Source organism: Podarcis tiliguerta (genome assembly GCF_965153285.1).
Source record: "Podarcis tiliguerta genome assembly, chromosome: Z".
Classification (NCBI taxonomy): Eukaryota; Metazoa; Chordata; class Lepidosauria; order Squamata; family Lacertidae; genus Podarcis; species Podarcis tiliguerta.
The window spans coordinates 14,183,000-14,206,185 of NC_139553.1; the positions used below are offsets into that span (position 1 = coordinate 14,183,000).

General features: G+C 43.4%; 1 protein-coding gene across 9 annotated transcripts in view; it reads left to right on the forward strand.

Moving 5' to 3' along the window:
• NTNG2 (netrin G2) overlaps window positions 1-23,186 on the forward strand; it is a 126,913-nt gene that overhangs the window by 50,448 nt on the left and 53,279 nt on the right. For all 9 annotated transcript variants that reach the window (XM_083423687.1, XM_083423689.1, XM_083423690.1 and 6 more), the window contains exon 3: window positions 6,215-6,855. In XM_083423687.1, the coding sequence (XP_083279813.1) occupies window positions 6,215-6,855 (641 nt within the window). The remainder of the gene's footprint in view (window positions 1-6,214; window positions 6,856-23,186) is intronic.

Genomic DNA, 23,186 nt, shown 5'->3' on the forward strand with positions numbered 1-23,186 from the left:
GAGTGTTTGTTGTGGAGGAGGAAGGGAAAGGAGAATGTTAGCCGCTTTGAGACTCCTTAGGGTAGTGATAAAGTGGGATATCAAATCCAAACTCCTTCTCCTCCTCCTCCTCTTCTTCTTCTTCTTCTCCTTGGAGGAAAGGTTGTATAGAAACGTAGCTAATACTAATACTAATACTAATAATAATGTATTCCTATGTGTGCGAGTGTGCTTGTGTGTATGTAGAAACATTCTTTCATGTGGATTTTCAGTCTCACATCGAAAGAGCCCTACTGAATCAGGTCAAAGGGGGCTCATCTGATCCCTATTTCCGTTCTCATAGTAGTCAGCTAGATGCCCCAGTGGGAAGCCTGCAAACAGGACTAGAGCATAACACCCTTGTGATTTCCAGCAACTGTATTCAGAGGCTTAGTGCCTCCAACACTGAAGGTGTAACATAGCCTGCATAGCTGGTAGCAGCCACTTATAGCCTTATCCATGAATTTTTGTCTAAACCCTATTTTAAAAGCAGGGCAAGCAAACTCTTCCGCATGACATCTTATTCTATGTACAACACGTGGGGGCTGGCAGTTAGTACTGACTCTAGAGTTGCTTCCAGATGACGCGGCACAGGATTTCAAGTGGCAGGGCTGCTGACTCAGTGGGCAGGAGCACCTGCAAGCCATACGCCATCCCTGTGCCCTTCACTGCCAATCCAAACAGCAAGCCTGACTCTAACAGGATCAGAACAGATGGCACCGTCCAAAACAGTTGCTGCAGCTCGAACACCCCTGCAATAGTCTCTGCTCTCCCTAAATTCCCCTCCCCTCTTCTGATTGAGTTCTCCAGAGCTAAATCTGTCATGGATAAGGATACAGTTTGAATGCAGCCTGTTTGTTTTTGTTTATTATTTATGGTGAAGATTTATGCCCCGGCCTTTCAACTGCAGCTGCTCTTTCTCTGGTCAATGGAGAGGGCCAGACTGATCTCCCCCTTGCTGCAATTCTCCTCTGGAGAGCTAGGGGGTGCTGCCTTCCCATGACCCTTGGTCCTATGGCCAGTGGCTGAGACCTCAGTACGCTGCCCTTCAACTCTATAGTCACAGGGCAACAGGCAGTCTGAACTGAATGTTCTTTCTGGCAAGGAGAAAGGGAAAACGGCTGCCATTTTAATTTCCCCCAAATGCACCCAGCGTAGCATATATTCTGGGCAGTGTGGAAAATATTAATGGTAGCTACTGAACTTAGTTCAGGAAGGGTGCAGAGACCATATTCTGCTTGGAGTGCTGGCCCTTGGCAATTTTTGCAGGTGCCAGGAATGGGCCTAGCTTGAGCCTTGGTCATGCCCAAGGCTACCAGCTGAGCACTACCCAGCTATAGGAATTTTTTTGCTACATATTATACAATGAACAAAGGTGGTTTGGAAAGGGAGCTGGGATTCAGAAGAGTCATCTAAATGAGAGGAAAATGGATACATTTAGGCTGTATTGAGCTGAACTCTAAGCAAGAGTAGGCCCATTGAAATGAATAAACCTAAGTTAGTCTTGTCCTTCAGTTTCAATAGGTTTACTCTGAATAGAACTAGCAGTGGACACAACACCCTGTGTCTGTGTCCTAAGATCAACTTACACTGGCTGGCAGCAGCTTTCCAGGTCCGTTCTTAACCTGAAACTGTTCTTAACCTGAGGTACCACTTTAGCTAATGGGACCTCCTGCTGCCACCGCGTCGCTGGTGCATGATTTCTGTTCTCATCCTGAAGCAAAGTTCTTAACCCAAGGTACTATTTCTGGGTTAGTGGAGTCTGTAACCTGAAGCGTCTGTAACCTGAAATGTCTGTAACTGTACCACTGTATTGACAGCATCCCCCCCCCCAAGGCAAAACAGGAACACAGGGACCATAAAATAGAAGTAAACAGAAACAATTGGAATGTGTACAGTGCTTTAGATAAGTGTCCCTAGGAAAAGACATAATCTGACCCACTTTGAAGCCCATCTGTTTGTCTCCCATCTCAGGCAGCAACCCTTATAAATACTAATCTCTCGTCTTACCCCCATTAGGAGGCCCTGGCATACATCTCTCTCTCTCTCTCTCTCTCTCTCTCTCTCTCTCTCTCTCTCTCTCTGTGTGTGTGTGTTTTAAATGGGATTGGTATTGTTTATCATTTCATTCTGACAGTGATAATAAGCTGAGGGTTTGGGTGGGCATTTCTTAAAAGCTATCTCTGCAGCTTTTACTGTTTGCAGCAGATGTCTGCTTTATTTAAAATACTCAACAGCTTAGCCACTAATAGCATAATTTCACTTAAAATATATTATGGGAGAGAGAGGAGGTTGAGCTACAAAAAACTACAAATGTTGTGATCAGTGGGGTGGGGGGAGAGTTTGCCTTTTCCATCAACAGCCCAATCCTAGTGGTCTAAGTGGAAGGTAAAACTTCGGTTGAATTTGAGGGTTGCAAAAACAGGTTTTGGCAGCAGAGTGAGTTTCATAAAGGGATAACTTTGTTTAGCTTCATCCTTGTTGTTTTCACATCCCCACTGCAGTTGTTAGGGATATAAGATAATTTCTTTTGATCTGCATTTTAAAGCAGGCCAACTTAAGTCACAGTTCCTGGACTTAAAAGAGGATTGGAATGCATTAATTCATTGGATCGCACACCTCTCTGGATTTTCTGAGGCACTTTTGGGCCTTGTTGTTTTTCTTAAAAAAATATAGATAAATAAGTGCCTTTTGCAGGAAAGTTGTGCACAAAAATGTTAATTTAGGGGAAATATATAAAACAGCACAGCCCCCAAAGAAAGGTTAGGGGGGATGCATACAAAATGTTATTCAAGTGGGAAGTGTTCCTAAAATGCAAATATTAAGGGGTAATCCGCAAATTAAATGTGGATTTTTTATGTTATTGCTACAAAAAAATGTGCAGCAAATGGGGTTAGAATGGACTGATTAATTAATTAATATACCACTTGATGCCAAAATAAGCTTCTAAACAATTTTGGTTGTATGCACACATAACCGGCACAGAATGGAAACAGGGTGTAGAAGAGACTCCCATGAGAGGTGGTGGACTCTCCTTCCTTGGAGGTTTTTAAGCAAAGGTTGGATGGCCACCTGTCATGGATGCTTTAGCTGAGATTCCTGCATTGCAGGGGGTTGGACTAGATGACCCTCAGGGAACCTTCCAACTCTAGAATTCTGTGATTCTATGAATGGAAGAAGTTGAGGTTCCTAGCTGTTAACCATGATGAATAATGGATCTCCTAGATATAAGAACATTATGTCACTGAAAAACAGATGCTGAGTGGGGGCAAGAAGATGAGACAGGGGAAGGCTTTTGTTTTATGCCCTGCTTCAGTGGAGGTTAATCCATGATGGCAAGTGGGGCACTGCACCACCAACTCCAGTTTGCCTCAGCCAATCTCCACCTGCCTACCTCCTTGCAACCAGTGCAGGAGGTGGTAATGTCCATCAACCTCCTCCTTCATCGCATTATTACAGTCATACCGCATATCACATTTGCTTCATGTTATGTTTTTTCAGGTTGCATCCCACGGCGACCTGGAAGTACCGGAAAGGGTTACTTCCGGGTTTTGCTGCTCACACATGCGCAGAAGCGCTAAATCACGCTTCACACATGCACATAAGCGCCAAATTGTGCTGTGCACCTTCGCAGATACAGCACTCCAGTTTGCGGGCTTTTCAGGTTGCGAACGGGCCTCAGGGATGGATCCTGTTCTCACCCAGAGGTACCACTGTATTCCCTTAGTGGAATGCAGCAGGCAGGATAGTGTGTCCTAGTTGGCCACTGTAGAAACAAGACACTAGACTAGAACTTCTGATCTATTCTAGCAGGTCTCCTCTTATGCCCAAGTAACTGTCATTAGTTTCAAGGATAAATCTCGGAGGGACCGGTCAGATGAGGATAAGCAGTGGGAAAATTGCAAAGATCTGGAGGCTGGTGACCCTGGGAAGGAACTGTGTCTGAACCCCATGAGACATCAGAAGTGTATGGCGGGTGGGGAGCGTAACAAGCAAGGAGTTTGATTACAGTGGTACCTCGGGTTAAGAACTTAATTCATTCCGGAGGTCCGTTCTTAACCTGAAACTGTTCTTAACCTGAAGCACCACTTTAGCTAATGGGGCATCCTCTGCCGCCGCGCAATTTCTGTTCTCATCCTGAAGCAAAGTTCTTAACTCAAGGTACTATTTCTGGGTTAGCGGAGTCTGTAACCTGAAGCATATGTAACCTGAAGCATATGTAACCTGAAGCGTATGTAACCTGAGGTACCACTGTATAGGGAGGGACTCAGTGGGCTATCACTGGATCAACCCTTGCCAATGTGTGACATTTTAATGTTTTCTTAATCTTTGTTGGAAGCCACCCAGAATGGCTGGGGAAACCCAGCCAGATGGGCAGGGTACAAATAAATTATTATTATTATTATTATTATTATTATTATTATTATTATCCAGCCCAAAGTTCCTGTTCCACCTATGCTGCTAGACTCTCCCCTCCCATCAACTCTAGCTGACAAGCCTCCACGTACAGAGGGGCGTCAGATCCAGCCCATCAGAAGGAGTTCCCATTTGCTTGCCCATCCTACTTACTATGCTAAAGCCAAGCCCGCCCAGCTCCTACATCAGGGCAACCCAAGGGGCATGTCAACTGTTGGATCAATGACTTAACTCACTTAGCCATGCATTGCACCTACTGTACCTTTGACCTTTGTCTTGCTTATGTACTATAATGATTTGAGCATTAAAGCTTTGAGCAGAAACTGTAACCCAAGTTCAAGCTGCTCATTCAGTGGGAGCCAGAACAGTAGCAGCCCAACTAAAGTGACTTGTACTTGGTGCTTGCACTACAACAAGGAGGCCTCTGCAGGCAGACCCTCTATATCCATGGAGAGGGACACCCACCAGATCCAAGGAGCCTTTTCTTCCCAGAAACTCCCATAGAATTCATTCATAGATATTATGGGTGATTTACCCCCCCATGTCCAGAGGATGTTCTTCTGCAAATTCTGACATATTCTCCTGTTGGGTGATTTCCAATTAAATCATGCTTATGGTAAGTCCACACATAATGGGGTCCATTGATTTTGGTGGATCTATTCTGATTGTGACTTCTCTTGGGTTATCCCTTACACTTAGGTCAACTTCCATTTCAAAGGTCACAGAAGGGTTATTAGAGGAAAGGAATAACATCTCCAAAAGTACATAAAAATTCTAATGCAGGAGAAAGCTGGAGATGAAATGAAATAGTTCTGACTCGTTCCATGATGTAGGAAGGGATATACTGTGTTGAGGTGACATTTCATGATGTATGGAGTCATGCATGACTCACATCATTTGTAAAACTCTTACCTTTCTTTCAAGTTTTGGCACAGTGTTGCTTCCTTAGAAGGATGATGTGAGGATGATGGCGATGTGATTATTAAAAAGTATTTGCTTCTTGTCCTTTTACAGCATTATGGAAGAGCTCGTAACTCATCACAGAGCATTAGGAGCATAGGAAGCTCCCTTATACTGAGTCAGACCATCTAGCTCAGACTATTGCTGGCAGTACTTCTCCTAGGTTCCAGGCAGGAGACATTCCCAGCCTACCTGGGGATGCTGGGATTGAACCTGGGACTACCTGCTTGCTAAGTAGGTGTTGTGCTACTGAGCTACAGCCCTTCTATATGTTTGCATGCCAGAGGCCCAAAGTTCAATCCCTGGTGTCTCCAGTTAGAGCGATAAAAGGCCCTTGTCTGAAAACAATGACAATGATGACATTGAGCAAATTGGACCAATGTTTTTGCTTTCTTTAATGTAGCTTCCTAAGTTCCTACTCAGTTTAGAATAGTCCTGATCAGTAGTATCCCTTGCAAAATTATCACGGTGACAATGTTCCATTAAAAAACCCTTTTGTATCTAATGATTTGGTTTTTAATGGCTGCCATCCTGCATCTCTGCAGCTGCATAGGAACATAGGAACCTGCCTTACATTGAGTCAGGACACTGATACATCTAGCACAGTATTACCAACAGTGACTGACATCACCTCTTCAGAGTTTGAGGCAGGGAGTCTCTTCCAGCCCTATCAAGAAAGGGATGCTGAGTGGATTGAATCTGGGACCTTCTGCATGCAAAGCAGATGCTCTATCACTGAGGCATGTCTCCATCCCAAATGATTCTTGCTCTTGCTCTTTGCCATCCCTTTCTTCTCTTGTTACTCTTGTTGTCCTTTCAGGAAAACCCATATATGTGTGATGAGTGTGATGCATCCAACCCTGACCTGGCCCATCCACCGAAGCTGATGTTTGACAAAGAGGACGAAGGCCTGGCGACATACTGGCAGAGTGTGACATGGAGCCGTTACCCGGAGCCTTTGCTGGCCAACATCACACTTTCTTGGAACAAGAGCATTGAGCTGACTGATGACATCATAGTGACTTTTGAGTATGGGCGTCCCACAATGATGATCCTGGAAAAGTCCTTGGACAATGGGAGGACTTGGCACCCATATCAATACTATGCAGATGATTGCAACGAAACCTTCGGCATGCAAGCACGGAGGGTCAGGAACCTCTCCACCACCAGCGCCAACAGGGTCATCTGCACAGATGAGTATTCCCGCTGGCCGGGCTCCAAGAAAGAGAAGAATGTACGCTTTGAAGTGAGGGACCGCTTTGCCATTTTTGCTGGGCCGGAACTCAAGAATATGGACAACCTTTACACCAGGCTAGAGAGTGCCAAAGGGCTGAAGGACTTCTTCACATTGACGGACTTGCGGCTGCGGCTGCTGAGGCCAGCGCTAGGGGGCACCTACGTGCAGCGGGAGAACCTGTTCAAGTACTTCTATGCTGTCTCCAACATTGAAGTCACGGGCAGGTAACAGGATATCTATTTCCTTCCTTCCTTCCTTCCTTCCTTCCTTCCTTCCTTCCTTCCTTTTCCATACCTTTTCTTGGAGAGGAATAGTTGCTACTGAATAATTTATTTAAAGTGGTACCTCTGTTTTACGAACTTAATTCGTTCTGGAGGCCCATTCTTAACCTGAAACCGTTCTTAACCTGAGGTACCACTTTAGCTAATGGGGCCTCCCACTGCCGCCGGGCCGCCAGCGTGCGATTTCTGTTCTCATCCTGAGGTAAAGTTCTTAACCCAAGGTACTACTTCCGGGTTAGCGGAGTCTGTAACCCAAAGTGTTTGTAACCTGAGGTGTTTGTAACCTGAGGCACCACTGTATTTATTTATTTAACAAAATGCAGCGCTCTAGTGTGCTTCAAAGAGCAATTTTCCAAACCACTATCTGAAGTGCCTCCCTACTCTGTTAAACAGCTTGCTTAGGCACTTGCTTCCCATGCTGCTTGCTCACCTGCCTGCTGGTCTCCCATCATGCTGAAGTTGCCCTGGCCACCTATTGAACTTTAGCATGACAACAGCCTTACAATTTTATTAGACAAAAAGAAAACATTAATATTCTCATTAAAAAACAGGCATTTAGAAACATTCAAATGATAATTAAAATCAGCAGTAACTAAGAAGAGATAAAATATATGTAATTTCTACATTTCTGGATAGGTTTGCCTAACAAAACTGGTTAGGCAATAAAAAATATTTTAAAATTTCATAATACAACAGTATAAAAGACAAAGTACAGTGGTGCCTCACAAGACGAAATTAATTCGTTCTGCGAGTTTTTTCATCTTGTGAATTTTTCGTCTTGCGAAGCACGGTTTCCCATAGGAATGCATTGACGGTTTTAAGAAAAAGGCGCAAGACGTTTTCATCTTGTGAAGCAAGCCCATAGGGAAATTCGTCTTGCGAAGCAACTCAAAAAACAAAAAACTCTTTCGTTTTGCGAGTTTTTTGTCTTGCGAGGCATTCGTCTTGCGAGATACCACTGTAATCTGAATGAGAACAAAAGCAGAAAAAGAGAAGGAAAACAAAATACAAAGTTCTTTCTCAGATCTTAACCCTTGTCTTCACACAGGAAAGGGTGGACTAGCTTACCTTTCCTCTTCCAGTTTTCCACCCTGTGAGATCTTCCCTTCCCTGCCTCTCACACAAGGCCCCAACCACCTATCACCTTTATGTATGTACAATCACAATAGTGGTCCAAAGCAGAGGACACAGAGAGACAGACAGACAGACAGACAGACAGGAAAGAAGGAAAAGAAAAATAACAGAAGAATAAAAGAAAAACAGAAACAATCAATCATTCAATAAATAGGACATGATTTTCTGTCTATCAATTACATCCCCCCCCCAAAAAAAAATTATTCAAAGTATTCACTCTTAGGATGATATCCTTCACTAAGCAATATTGTCACTTAACAACAATGTTTTAAGCGGGTGCTAAAAAGAAGAAGGCATCAACAGGCAGGGAGTTCCAACGTGTAGGTGCTGCGCACTAAGAGATTGATTGCTTACAGGTGCAGAATGAGTGTTAGGTGGCAAATGCAACTTAGTTTCATTAATTAAACAATTAATTATGGCATAAGCTTCTGTAAGCTACTGTCTACAGATCCGCAGAGTGTTATCCTAAGTCAGCAGAATTATATGCACATGGGGGTAGCTTGAAACAGAATGCAAGAAACTGGTCTCTGACAGTGATGCTGCAAAATAAGCATAGTACCAATGGACAGATTCTGTTTACTTTAATTTCTCTCAGTTTCTCGTTTATTCCAATTTTAAGTTCAGCTTCCCACATTTCTGCATCTGTTTGCTACCCCCCACCCCGCAAATTCCTCATGAAAATTTGTCAACATTTTAGAGTACATTTCTCCTAATATATACCTTTGTGAACGCGTTTTTTCCTAATGCAAATTAATACTAATTCCCCCTAATATCACACATTTCCCACTTTTTATGCACACATTTTTTTTAACGCATTATTTATTTGGAGAGCTGCATCATAGAATTCAGAGCAGTGTAATTGTCAAAGGAGAGCTGTGTTTGGGCTTGTGGACTGTTTTAGGAAGTGTGAATTAGATAGGTTTACATTAAAATGCCAACTGTATGGAATTTCTTCCCTACCCCTACTAAGGATGATGACATCTTCAACAGAGAAACTCACAGTTGGAAGTGTGTGTGTGTGAGAGAGAGAGAGAGAGCGAGAGAGAGAGGGGGGGGGGCTCTACACCACCTAGATGGTTTGGCAAAGGAGCTCGTTGGTTCCAGCAGGTTGCTCAATGGTACAGCATATGCTTTGGAGACAGGAGCCCCCAGATTCAATCCCCAGCATCTCCAGATAGGACTGGGATATCCCTGCTTGAAACTCTGGAGAAGTGCTGCCAGTCAGTGTGGACAGTATTGAGCTGGATGGACCAATGGGTCTGACTCAGTATAAAACAGCTTCTTAGTTTCTTAACTTTGGAGAAGGGTTGTAGCTCACTGTTAGAGCGCCTGTTTTACATGCAGAAGGTTCCAAGTTAAGTCTTCAGAGCTAGATCGACTACTGGTCCAGCTTATATTATTATCCATCTTATATTATTATAAGAACTACTAAATTATTACTCCGACAACATCTGTAGGGTCACCCTTGGCTGATTGACACCACAAGACTTTCCTTCCCTACACTTGAGACAAGTGAAAGCTGTGTTTATTGTTTATGAAGGGTGGTTTAGAAAGATCATCATCCAGTTAAGCTCTTACTGTATGTTCCTTTTCCAGAGCCTCTCCTCTTCCTCTTCCTCTTCCTCTTCCTCCTCTCCTCTCCTCTCCGCTAGTGTGGCAGAGCACACACACCCCATCAAGCCCTACACAGCCATTCTTTAGGCATGCAGATGGAGGCTGCTCTGACAGGAGACAATTACAGAATCAACTTACTGCCCCAGGAGAGATGGTTTCATTTGGAACTCTGCGTTTTTTGTGCTCTAGATTGGGATGCAAAGTCAGAATCTCCCCATGAAAGTCAAGTTATGGCATCATCATCATCATATTTATTCCATTGGGTAAATGTATATAAAATGTAATTTGTAGGAGCCAACCTAAAGGGGCTTTTCCTTTCCTGACATCAAACCCACCCAGCCCCAGCTACTGCAGACTTCTTCCTACAAGTATAGAACATCAGACATGTGCAACCTTCTCAACATATTCTAACATGAATGCACTCCCCATGTTTTGTAGGAGCATAAGAAGCTGCCTTATAACAGTAAGTCAGACCACTTGTCCTTCTAGCTCAGTATTGTCTACACTGACTGGCAGCAGTTTTCCAGGATTCCAGACGGGGGGGGGGGGGTCTTTCCTAGACCTACCAGGAAATGTCAGGAATTGAACCTAGTGCCTCCTGCATGCAAGACAGATGATCTGTCACTGAGCTACTTAGCAACCTTCATTTACATAGGAGGCAGGGAAGGTGAAGACCCCATCTGTTCTGTGAAGAGATTGAGGTGTGACGCTTCTGAATCAGCTCTGATTTTCAACCATTAAAGCATTTATATGTGATTCAGTTTGTAGGAAGATGGTTGAGACAAGCAATATGTGACCTCACTGTGTACCTTGGGCCAAGCAGCCTTCAGCCCTCTAGTTCATGCTACTCAAAGTGCTGGTCCATGCACCTCTGATGGTCTGCAAGCCATTGGCTGCCAATCTGTGGCGACTCCACCACTGCCTGGGTTGGGTGGGACACTTAAGAGATCAAATATGGTGACAGACCCTAACACATTGTGGAATAAAATTGCTGGGCCACTATATAATTTGAGAAGCACTGCTTTAGTTGTTGTTCTGCAGCTCCCATCATCCCTGAGCACTGGCTATGCTGACTGGGAGCTGATAAGAGTTGGAGTCTAACATCATCTAGAGGGCCACGGGTCCCCCCATCCCTGCTGTGAGAGATATTGAGTGAGTCAGTGGCCTTTCATCTTTTCTTTTGAAGAGTTAGTAGTGAAACATATTTCTTTAATGGGCACCAGTGGCCAGAAGTTGCTTGCTTAAATAAGTATATGAGCATCAATGGCTAGAAGATGCTTGCTTAAACAAGCATTGATGACTCTTGTTGGCTGGTAGCTATTTTAATGGGTGCACCTGACCTACTTGAAGAAAAACAGTTTGGCAGGTGCAGTGTAGCCAGCAAAGGAGATGGAAGTCTTGAGCTCTGCACCTAGCTGGAGAAAAGGAGTATTGAGAATGCTCAATGGGCATGTTGTTTGCTTCTGTGGGGAAATGATGCTACTTGATAGACTACCATGGCCTCCAAAGGTCTTCTTGCCTCTCCAGCATACAGGGTTTTGGTCTGCTTTTCTTCATCTTTTGGAAACAGAGACTCAAGGGACCATGTAAAATACAGTATACTACTTTGAAAGTCCAGTTTTTAAAAAGGAACTAGTTCCAGTTAAAGTCTGAACTTTTACAAAACAAATTAGTTCAGTCCAAGTTCATCAAACTATTTTCTCGTTCGTAAAAGGTTCATCCTTGGCAAAAGAATTAATAAGTAAAAATAAACATTCATAATGTTGCAAACTGCTGTGCTGAAATACAGGGTCCAAAAGTAAATCACGATCCACACACAAGTAATAAGATGTCTGACAGATCAACGGGGAAACTTTCCCCATAATTGTATTTCCATACTGGAAAAGGCTTAGGCAAAAGTAAAGCAACCCCTGACCATTAGGTCCAGTCGTGGCCGACTCTGGGGTTGCGGCGCTCATCTCACTTTATTGGCCAAGGGAGCCGGTGTACAGCTTCCGGGTCATGTGGCCAGCATGTCTAAGCTGCTTCTGGAGAACCAGAGCAGCGCACGGAAATGCCGTTTACCTTCCCGTCGGAGCGGTATCTATTTATCTACTTGCACTTTGACGTGCTTTCAAACTGCTAGGTTGGCAGGAGCTGGGACCGAGCAACGGGAGCTCACCCCGTCGCAGGGATTCAAACCGCCGACCTTCTGATCGGCAAGTCCTAGGCTCTGTGGTTTAACCCACAGCGCCACCTGCGTCCCATGGAAAAGGCTTACACAGTTCAAGTTTTGCCAGCAACTCAGCCTGCAAGTTGCTTCTATTGGAAGACAGTTTATCTCTTCAGCTGCAAGATACAGAAAATGCCTCACATTCCTTCCTTCTATTTGCTTTGCAATAGTGATTAATTGACTAATCACCCTTAGTGCTTCCATGTAGCTGCCTAATAAGCCTTAGAGCACTGCCATATTTTAGAGAGGAGATGCTTCCATTAGCTGGGTACTACAACAGAAAAGACAATTCTTTATCACTTGGTCATGCTGAACATCCAGGCAGATTGTTCTTCATTGCTTCAGAGGGCAGGACTAGAACCAATTGGTAGAACCTGGAGGATAGCAGATTTAGGCTAAATGTTAGAATAAATGTCCTAAGGATGAGGTGTTTGGCAGTGGGACAAAATTGCTTCAGGATGTGTTGGGTCCCCCTTGAGTGGAAGGATTTAAGCACCTGCCAGGGATTTTTCAGCTGCTTCCTGCAAAGCAGTTCCTGCTCAGGGGGAATCTCAGAAACTCTCGTGGACAGTGAAGAGAAAAACTGACAGTGCTCCTAACAGGTAAAGCATCTACACACCCAAAACCCAAACAAAACACAGAGCCTCCCTTCAAAAAAAGCAGCCCCTCCCAACCTACCAACGAAAAGAAGAAGCACCAACCACAAAAAACCTCTTTTTAAAAAATTGGGAGAGCCTTGGTGGTTACCATGGGGGGGCATGTGGGGCATGTTGCTACGTTGGCAACATCAGGGCTTGACCTCCCAGATCCCTTAAAACTTGAAAATTCTCTTTCAATGAGGTTATTTGTGAAGTTTAATTCCCTTGTGTAGCTTTTTGCTTTTCTACCAAATTCTTGTTTTTATTTTTCCGCCTCCCTGTTCCATACCATATGTTGTGTTTCGACCTCAAGCCAAAAAGAAGCAAAGTAAGGTGGAAAGGGGGGGGGGGGACTGCAGAGATGGCTGGTTTCCCATCCTGTTTATGCGTTCAGTTTGTGCTAGACTTTTAAGTAGGAAGGTGCAGAGGAAAATTAGACATTTAGAGGGGGAAAGGAAGGGGTTGTTACCTCCCTGTGTTAGCTAAGAACTTTTTGGTCACCACATGATAAGAGGAAAATCCAGTTCATTTCAAGATGTTTTGGAACTGAAGGATGAATCTGCATGTTACTTTGATGAGTGGGTATCCCTAACCCTGTTTGCAGATAAGTGACAGAGGATGAGGAGGGATTCCATAATGGGAATTCAGGGCAGGACGACATTTGCAACGGAAAGTGGAAGGAAGGGATCTATGGATCTCAGGAGCTACTGTGATCTATAGGAAGTTCCCTCATGTGGCGAGCCCCTGAACTACAGGTGGTAGCTTCTCCGTAGAGGCCCTTCAGGCCCTGCACTGACTCCATCTATCCAGGCTGGCCACTGACTCACCCAGGAGAGAGAGGAGTATAAGATGACTTCCTGTTTGCAGTTGAGCCTTGCTCTGTTGGCTGGGGCCTCAATCTGCAACCAGTTCCTTCAAGCTTCCCTCATCTGATTTGCTTTCCATGCTCATGACCAGCTTCACTGCCTTTCTCTAAACTTGATTCAATTTCACTGGGTTTTCTGTGCTCAGTGTTACCACTCTTCTACTTCCCCCAAATCCCAAAATGGTTGTGGAGGGGAGGGCCATGTGGTTGGAGATCAGTACATATCCATTTCACCATGTGGTTACAAGTGCCATACTGTGATTGCCTGCCACATAACACCTAGGTGTTTTAACCTATCGTATGAAATGCTGTGCTGGAAGGAACAAGTCACTAATCAAATTCAATCCACTCAACAGTGCTGGTACCAGTGTTGAAGACAGGCCTCAGAAAGGTCAAGAGAGATCATGCAATTTCTCTTTCCTAGTGCTGTCATGAGTCTCCATCTTGAAATGTTTCTTCAGGATGTATTTGTTTAACCATTTGAGGTCCAAAATGGTCCTGGTATCTCCATTTTTCTTTGGCCTTAAGAAATAAATTTATGAAACCCCTGACTTCCTCTCTGAAGGATTGACAGGTTTGATGGGACACAGGTGGCACTGTGGGTTAAACCACAGAGCCTAGGACTTGCCGATCAGAAGGTTGGCGGTTCGAATCCCTGTGACGGGGTGAGCTCCCGTTGCTCGGTCCCAGCTCCTGCCAACCTAGCAGTTCAAAAGCACATCAAAGTGCAAGTAGATAAATAGGTACCGCTCCAGCGGGAAGGTAAACGGCGTTTCCGTGTGCTGCTCTGGTTTGCCAGAAGTGGCTTAGTCATGCGGGTCACATGACCCGGAAGCTGCACGCCGGCTCCCTCGGCCAGTAAAGCGAGATGAGCGCCGCAATCCCAGAGTCGGTCACAACTGGACCTAATGGTCAGGGGTCCCCTTTACCTTTACCTTTATCTCTGCCCTAAACTTCCAAGTGTTTCTCTGGAGCATGAGGCATTGCAACAAAGAAGTTGTGAAGAGCATAGCCTTGAGCAACTGTTTTGAGAACTCACTGATCCAAAGTTACCCTCTCCCAATGGTGTTCAAAAGCCAGTAGACTCACTCCCACTGGAAGAGAAGCAACACTAGGGTCTAAGTCAGGAAGAAGCACCTTTGTTTCCTCCCCTCTGATTTTTTTGAAAGGCGGATGACAAATTTCCAGGCTTAAAGAAAGACAAACCTCCCTTATCCTGCCTACCCCAACAGTTTTTGAAGGGTGCAAATCCCCTATTCTTGGAAAACTGATGGTTTCCAAGAGAGCCAGTGTGGTGTAGTGGTTAAGAGCAGTGGACTTGTAATCTGGTGAACCGGGTTCGCTTCCCTGCTCCTCCACATGCAGCTGCTGGGTTACCTTGGGCCAGTCACACTTCTCTGAAATCTTTCAGCCCCACTCACCTCACAGAGTGTTTGTTGTGGGGGAGGAAGGAAAAGGAGAATGTTAGCCACTTTGAGACTCCCTAGGGTAGTGATAAAGCGGGATATCAAATCCAAACTCTTCTTCTTTCCTCAAAAAATACTTTTTCTTGTCCTTGGTTTCCACCAATTGGGTTCCAAAGACTCCCCTAACAAACAGTTTAGCACCAAAGAAAGGCAAGGTCATGAGACGAGACTGAGTAGCAGTATCCATTGCCCACTGGCGTAATGAAATATTCCTGCCAGCTACCATGGAGGAAACTAGGGAATGAGGTGCATATTGCATATCTGGAAGCTCAGATGCATAAGCCATAAAAGAAAGCTCAACAACTTTGCCAAAATAACGTTTGTGTCTGGATTTTCACATTTTGAAATATGGCAACCCTACATCTGATAGAATAATGGAAGAAGATGCTAGGGCAGCTGTTGGAGGATCCACCACTGGATTCTTTAGACTGTTCATAATCCTATCTGCAAAGAGGTAGTGTTTCTAACTCCCTTAGAAGACAGCTTAGCCTTACTAGGGATATTCCATTATGCACCCCAAATCTCATCAAAGGCTTTTGAGAATGGAATGGTAATGAGTTTGTGATTAGCAGAGGGAAAAGCCTCAGAAGCTCCAATGCCCCCAAGGGCTGAATATTCAGTAGAGTTCACTGGCTTTTCCTCATTTAACTGTAACATGTGTCTGGCCTTAGCAAGCAAGACCATAAAAACAGAAGTAGTAAATAGTCTAGGTTGAGGCTTCACAGTAATGACTTTCTCCTCAAACAAGTCCCCCTCCACCTTATCTGACTTCAAGTGTGATCTATCTGAGTCCAATAGTTTCCCCTGCATGACCACACATTCCGGGCAAACTCTGTCCATTAATTTAGGAGGTCTGAGAGCCAATGCAATCTGATGTAGCTGTCTTTTGGGTCACCACCTACTCTTACTCCACCTGATGGATTGCAACCTGTCCTGTCCCAACCTCCACCCAAGTCCTTTTGGGAAGTAAGGGAGGTCTATTAATGAAAGATGTTTGGCTGTGTTTGAAACAAGAGTAATAACAAACAAGTAGTAGGTCCTCTGTGTAGATAAGATGGAGAGAAGGCAGAACTGCTCAATACCTACTTTGCCTTTGCCTTCACCCAAAAGGAAAGCAGTGCCCAACCTGTGATGACAGAATAAATGATGCAAGGAGGGAGCTGCCACCCAAGATAGGAAAAGAGGTGGTAAGGAACAGTGAGCTACTTTAAATGAATTCAAATCTCCAGGGTCCAATGAGCTGCCCTCAAGAGTACTAAAGGATCTGGCAGATATAATCTCACAGCCTCTATAATCTTTTAGAATTCTTGGAGAACGGGTGAGGTCCCTGCAGACTGGAGGCGGGCAAATGTTGTCCCCATCTTCAAAAGGTGAGGGGAGACTTCTGGGGAGGAAATGGTGGGATGACTGTCTTTCTGTTGGCTCTCCACTGGCAGAAGATAATGACGTGGTGATTGATGGTAGTCAGAAGAAGGTCTGGCTATCAAATGACTCTGGGGGCAAAGAGTATTTAAGGGAGTAACCTCAAATGCTCTGATCAAAACTGTTTTCTGCTGTCTGTGCCTGGGGGCTTAGATGGGACTAAAACAAGCTGGTTTGCATTCAAAGACCACATAAGAACCCTTCATAGGTATAAGGTTTGCATCTCTTACTTACACATTTTTTGGACAAGATAAGCTGTAACTTCTCTCTAATTTCCTGTAATTTCTCTGCCTACTGATGAAAACTCACAGTTGGAAAACTTGTAAGGCTGCTTTCTGTCTTTAAGAAGAGAGTGTCTAAAGCAAAGCAAAAATCCTGATTTATGGTTGACCATAAAGATTAAATGAATGAGGGAATTCTCTGTGTGAAACATATTTGTTTCTTTTTCCTCTTTTGAAAACAAAAATATTGCTGAGAAACTAAAAGTAATTTGGCCATTACTTCCTCTGTGGGAAAGAATCTTGTTTTGACTGTGATCTTAAGGTGAAAATCTTAAGGTAGAGTTGAGACATATAAACATCCAGTATGGCAAAGGTATCTTTGGAGCTCCCAGTGACTGTTGGTATTGCTTGGCTGTTGATGACTGAACAATTAAAAATGACCAGATCAACGTTTGATGAAGGGGGAAAGAAAAGTAATCAGAGAGACTTGAACTGAAAAATGGAACTGTCGATGACATTGAAACTTCAGGCAAGATTGATGAAAAGCTGGCAGGACTGGATGATGAAACGGCAAAATTGGAGAAAGCAGATGGTAAAATGGAAATGCCTTTCATACAAGGGTTTGGAGAAGAAGGGCAAGATAAAACCATAAATGGAGACATGAAGAGTCACCTGGATTTGGCATCGATAGAGCTGAGAGAGAAAAATGTTTTGGAAAAAATATCCGTCCTGGCTCTTCTTCAGTTCTAGCAGAGAGAAAGCACTGTGCATACGATCTGAAGTGAATTTGGAGAATGATGTCACTAAATTTATGGTATGCTCCCTGGAAAAAGATTGGAAGAAATGGAAGGTTCAATCCTAGAGGATATTGGAATACTATACACAACAGAAAATGGAAATACAACAGGAAATGGAAACTGAATATACTGAACTGGGTGTGAATTAAAGGACATATAACAAGAAAAGAATTATGGAATATTATTTTAATATGTGATTTTAACATGGGCACAGATGGAAGAATTTACTATTACTCAAGATGGAGACATGGCTGTGGGAATTACTGGAGGTATTACTGGAGGGAATTACTGATATTAAAGTAAAAACACAGTTGACATTAACAACGAATAATAATAATTTAGGATCCGCTCTTGGAATTTTTGTGGAAAAGTTATGAATTATTCTGAGACACTTGGATTTAAAAGAAATATTGTTTAACAGAAAGTGGAGAAGATGGATGTTATCATGGAGTGAATGTATTTTTAAAAATGTAACTGGAAGGTGAAAATCAGAATTTTTCTTTCTTTCTTTTCTCTCTCTTTTTCCTTTCTTCTTCCTTTTCTTATCCTTGTTTCTCTTGTTCTTTCCCCTTCCTTTCTTCTTTGCCTGGGGCCTTTATTATGGTCCAGAGATTGTAAATGCATTGGGGTAGTAGATGTTTGATGGGGGGACTCTAGGGGGAGACATGGAAAGGAAAGGAGAAGCAAAGATCCCAGGTGAGAGCTGGAATGCGCTCCTGCCTTCTGTGCATGTTAAGGGTTAAAAACTACCTTTAATAGAGGACTCCATACTCTGTTTTAACTTTTTTGTAGCTGTTTTTGTTTTATTTACATTAGTTTTCTGTATCTTCTTGTATCATGAATAAATTTTAATAAAAATCATAACGGCAGTGGGGGAGAAGACCCAGGTAGCTACCGACTGGTTTGACATCAATACCAGGAATAGTCCTAGCACAGATAATCAAATGATTGGTCTGTGAGCACTTAGAAAAGGATAATTACTAAGACTCAGCATGAGCTTCTCAAAACAAGCTATGTCAGACAAATCTCATTTCTTTTCTTTTTATAGAGTTACAAGCTTGGTGGATCAGGGGAATGCTGTGGGTGTAGTGTATAGTGATTTCAGTAAGGCTTTTGACTAAGTCCCCCATGATATTCTTGTGGAGAAACTAGTAAAATGTAGGCTGGGCGAGGTAACTGTTAGGTGGATTTGTAGCTAGTTGACTGACTGAATCCAAAGAGTGCTAACTAATGGTTTCATGTCATCCTGGAAAAAAGTGATGTTGGGTATCTCAGGGTTCTGTCCTGGGTCCACTGTTGTTAAATGTTTTTATAAACAACTTGGATTAAGGTATTGAGGGGATGCTCATCAAATTTGCAGATGACACCAAACTGGGAAGCGTAGCCAAAGCTACAGGACGGAATCAGAATTCATAATGACTGGAGAACTGGGCCCAAACTAACAAATAAATTCCAATAGGGACAAATATCAGGTTCTACACTTAGATAGGAAAAACCAACTGCAACAATATAAGATGAGGGACACTTGGTTTGCCAGTAGCACATGTGAAAAGGATCTAGGGGTCTTATTAGACCGCAAGCTCAACACGAGTCAACAGGGTGAAATAATTGTAGCACTCTATTCTGCCTTTGTCAGACCACCTGGAGTACTGTGTCCAGTTCTGGAAATCACAATTTAAGAAGGATATTGACAAGCTGGAACACGTGCAGAGGAGGGTGACCAAGATGACCAAGAATCTGGAAACCAAGAAATAGTTGAGGGAGTTGGATATGTTTAGCCTGGAGAAGAGGAGACCGAAGTTAGCCAACTTCAAATATATAAAAGGCTGTCTCACAGATGATAGAGCAAGCTTGTTTTCTCCTGCTCTGGAGGCTAGGACCTGAAGCAATGGATTGGTGTTACAAGAAAAGAGATTCTGAATAAACATCAGGAAACTTTCTGACAGTACGAGCCCTTCAACAGTGGAACGAACTCCCTCAAGAGATTGTAGGCTCTTCTTCCTTGGAGGTTTTTAAGCAGAGGTTGGATTGTCATCTGTCAGGGATGCTTTAATTGAGATTCCCGCATTGCAGGGGGTTGGACTGCATGACCCTCAATGTCCCTTCCAACTCTCCTGTTCTGTGTTTCACTGCAGGCTTGCCTAGCCCATATTCTGAGGTACATTGGAGAGCTTGTGCTCAATCAACAATGGTCAGCTCAGGTCAATGATGTTACATTGGCAGGACAAATTATGCGATGTTTGCCAAACTTAGCTTTGGACCTGGCAAAGATACTTGCTGGTTTCTCTCAGCACGTAGCATGTGATAACCTCCTCAATGAAATTTAAAAAAAATAAAATTGTCCAGTAGCACGTTAGAGACCAACTAAGTTTGTTCTGATACCCAGAACAAACTTACTTGGTCTCTAATGTACTACTGGACAATTTTTAATTTATTTTATTTATTTCGACTGCGTCAGACCAACATGGCTACCTACCTGAATCTCCTCAATGAAGTTATTGAACAAGGAGTGTAGCTCAGTGGTAGGGCATCTGCTTTGCATGCAGAAGGTCATAAGCTCAATTTCTGGCATCACCAGGTAGAGCTGGGAATGTCCCCAGCTTGAAACTCTGGAAAGCCACTGGCAGTCAGTGTTGAACTAGATGAACCAATTGTCAGATTTGGTGTGAGGGACCTTCCTATGTTCTTTTCATAGCAAGAATCTCTCACCCCGTTGCTGAATCCTTGCCTCTAGAGTAATAAAGGAAACAAGTGACAAAAAAACCATCACATTTTGTGGTTTTGTTCATAAGGTTAACCTGATTGGATTTGCAGTAAGGAATTGCTGTTTGATGTTTCACAGCTTCTCTCCTTCTTTTGTTCTACTCAGCGCCATTTATTTTGAATTTATAAAGCAGCTACCCATGATGAAAATACTATAAAATCATTGGAAGTGCTAAAATCATTAAAGTGCTAAAATCATAAAATGCAGAACAAATGGTCAACGCTGAATCAAATTAACTCTCTGAAAACACTTAATGACGCAAAAATGTTTTCATTGAGTGGGGCAATATCAGAACTGGAGGTGCCTGTCTGATTAAATAGGAACAAGGTTGTAAAATGCTGATCACACAATGGGAAAAGCTGTAGTTCACACAAAAACCAAATATGAGATACCTGTGGGGAAGACAGGAGGGCTTCTTCTGATGCAGTGATTTGACTGGTGTATAAAGCACAAGGCTGTTCTCTAGGTAGCCTGGTCCTGGGTTGTTTATACAGTGGTGCCTCGCAAGACGAAAAGAATCCGTTCCGCGAGTCTTTTCGTCTTGCGGTTTTTTCGTCTTGCGAAGCAAGCCCATTGACGTAGTAGCGCTATTAGCGCTATTGGCTAAAAAAGGGCTAAAAACGGCTTTTTGGGGGGGGATTAGCGGTTTTGCTGCTAAAATGCTTTTAGCAGCTTAGCGATTCAGAATAAGGGGTTTTGGAGCAAAAAAAAAAAAATTCGATTTTTTTCATCATTTTTCGTCTTGCGAAGCAAGCCCATAGGGAAATTCGTCTTGCGAAGCACCTCTGCAGACGGAAAACCCTTTCGTCTTGCGGGTTTTCCGTCTTGCGAGGCATTCGTCTTGCGGGGCACCACTGTACTAACAATATTTCCTTGAACTTAGCTTAGTAAACTATAAGCAGCTAGTGCAGATCTGCTATGGCCAAAAGGTAGCCTGTAGCATCTTGCTGCAGCTGCAATTTCCAAACCAACCTTATGGGTCATCTCAGCCCCTGTAATGTTGATCAGCTTGAAGAATGCCAGCTTTCCTAGTTTCGGTCTCTACGGATGAGCCAAGGATTGAAATGGGGTCCTTTGCTGTTCCAGAATGACCTTAACAGTATTCACTCCCTAGTCTACTGAGGGGCAATTTTAAAATCAGGGTCTTCTAATATGTAATCACTGCTTGGCATGGAAATACACTAAGGCAACTTCCAGATGAGCAGTTTGATGTACATTCAGCCTGATTTATTTGTGGAGCAATTAGATGACACTGGCTGTTTAATGAGCATTCATCCTGATTCAGTTGGGGGAGAAATAGATGGTGTTGTGGAATACCAACTGGAAACCAAGTGTCACCATTATCCTATATTTCCTAAAGCAAATTCCTACCACTTTCCTCAAAAAAAGTCTGAACTTTTGGGGAAGAGGGTTTGTGTTGCAAGGCCTCCAGGTCAGCTTTCTCTGTGCAGCCAGAATGATTGATTCCCACCCCACAAAATAGTGTTAGTGTGTCAGTACCCTAAGCCAGCCAAACCTAGCTTTTGGCCTGTGTCCTTGAGATGAGAAAAGTTAGAAGCATAGCCAAAAATGCTGCATTGGGGGAGGGGGAGTGGCCTCTAGTTCTGGAGGACACGTTATTTTTATGCATCCTCCCCTCTCCCCTCTTTTCTTTCTTATATTCTTTTTCTTCCATCCTGTTCCTATTGATCCAATGGGTAACCAGAGAGGCACAGAACCTGGGACAGGAATAGAAATGAGAAAGCCCTTACTTGGCTAGCAGGCTCAAGTGCGTCAGACCAGAGAGGAGTAAATTGAGGAGAGGGAAGTGGAAAGACCTTTTCTCTCCCTGCAGATTTCTCCAGGGTTGCGTTCTCTTAACCTTCTGAGATACAGAGAAAAGAAGGCTCCCAGTATCTCCTTCCTTTGGCATTGAACTGGGATCAATCAGCAGGTGAGATGGAAAAGGCCAATGTTCGTTCTCTCTACCTCTCTCTCTCACACACTCTTTCTCTCTACCTCTCTCTCTCCCTTTCCTTGTATTCATGTGTTCCCTTGCCGGCATAATTTTCTCCCCTATTTAATATCAGGTGGATATTCAAGTTGCATGAGCAGTCAGGATGTTAATTGAAGTTAATGGGGTGCGTTCTGGACACATGGCTTCAGTTATGAGGAAACCGTTTTGAGAAGCGCAAATCAATTACTGACTCATGATGAAGGCTTCTCTCTCTGCCTCTACTGTTTCGTGCATCCCTACCAGCTCTTTAATTTTATTCTAAATGTCTCCTTAAAAAATCCTCCACAATTAACTAATCCCATGGGAAAGAAAGCTCAGTGCTGTTTGTTAATGCTACAAAATGCTTAGCAGCTGCAACCACAGGGAATAATAATATATAATAACAACAACAGCAGCAATAACCACAGCAATGAAGCCCTGGCAGCTCTAGCATTTATCAAAGCATGGATTAATTAATTAGAATAAATTATTCAATAAATTATTTTTGGTTTTCTGCTTCATGTGGTGCAGTATCGTCTGATGGCCTGCAAAACATTGTGTTAACAGCCAAGCGTTCTCTTTCTAAAACATGCTAAGAACCTGCATTTTCCTCCTGTGCCATGCTGTGGATCCTTCTGTCCATGAAATCCAGTCCAAAGCTATTTCCACAAACCAAAGGCCAGACATTGGTGGCCTTGAGGGGCGGGGGTGGGGTGAGAGGCAGTTCAACCACTTCATCAAGGCCCTGCAAAGCTCTGTTATAGGTCAGAGGAGTGCTCTTGTGGTCCTCAGACTTTTTAGGGGGTGAGAGGTCCTCCCTGGCAACAGTTTTCCTCCCATTATTACAAATGGAAGTTAATAAACTACAAAAGCTCCAGGGTAAAGCTCCCTTTCTGGTGGAAAGCTCCCATCCATGTCCATACAAGCATTTCCTTCAAATGTAAATAGCAGACTTACCTGGATCAGATATGTAAGACAGATTTTATAAGGATGGGGGAGAAATTTATTAAAGTTCACATTTAAAAGTGAACCTACCTAACTCAGTTTTCAAAACAATACATGAACATAGCCATCATAAAATTTGGAGACATGTGAATTTTGAAGGATAGCTGTGTTTTAGTCCACACACGTTTTCAAAATTTGTGAATTTTGTAGGTTCACATTGG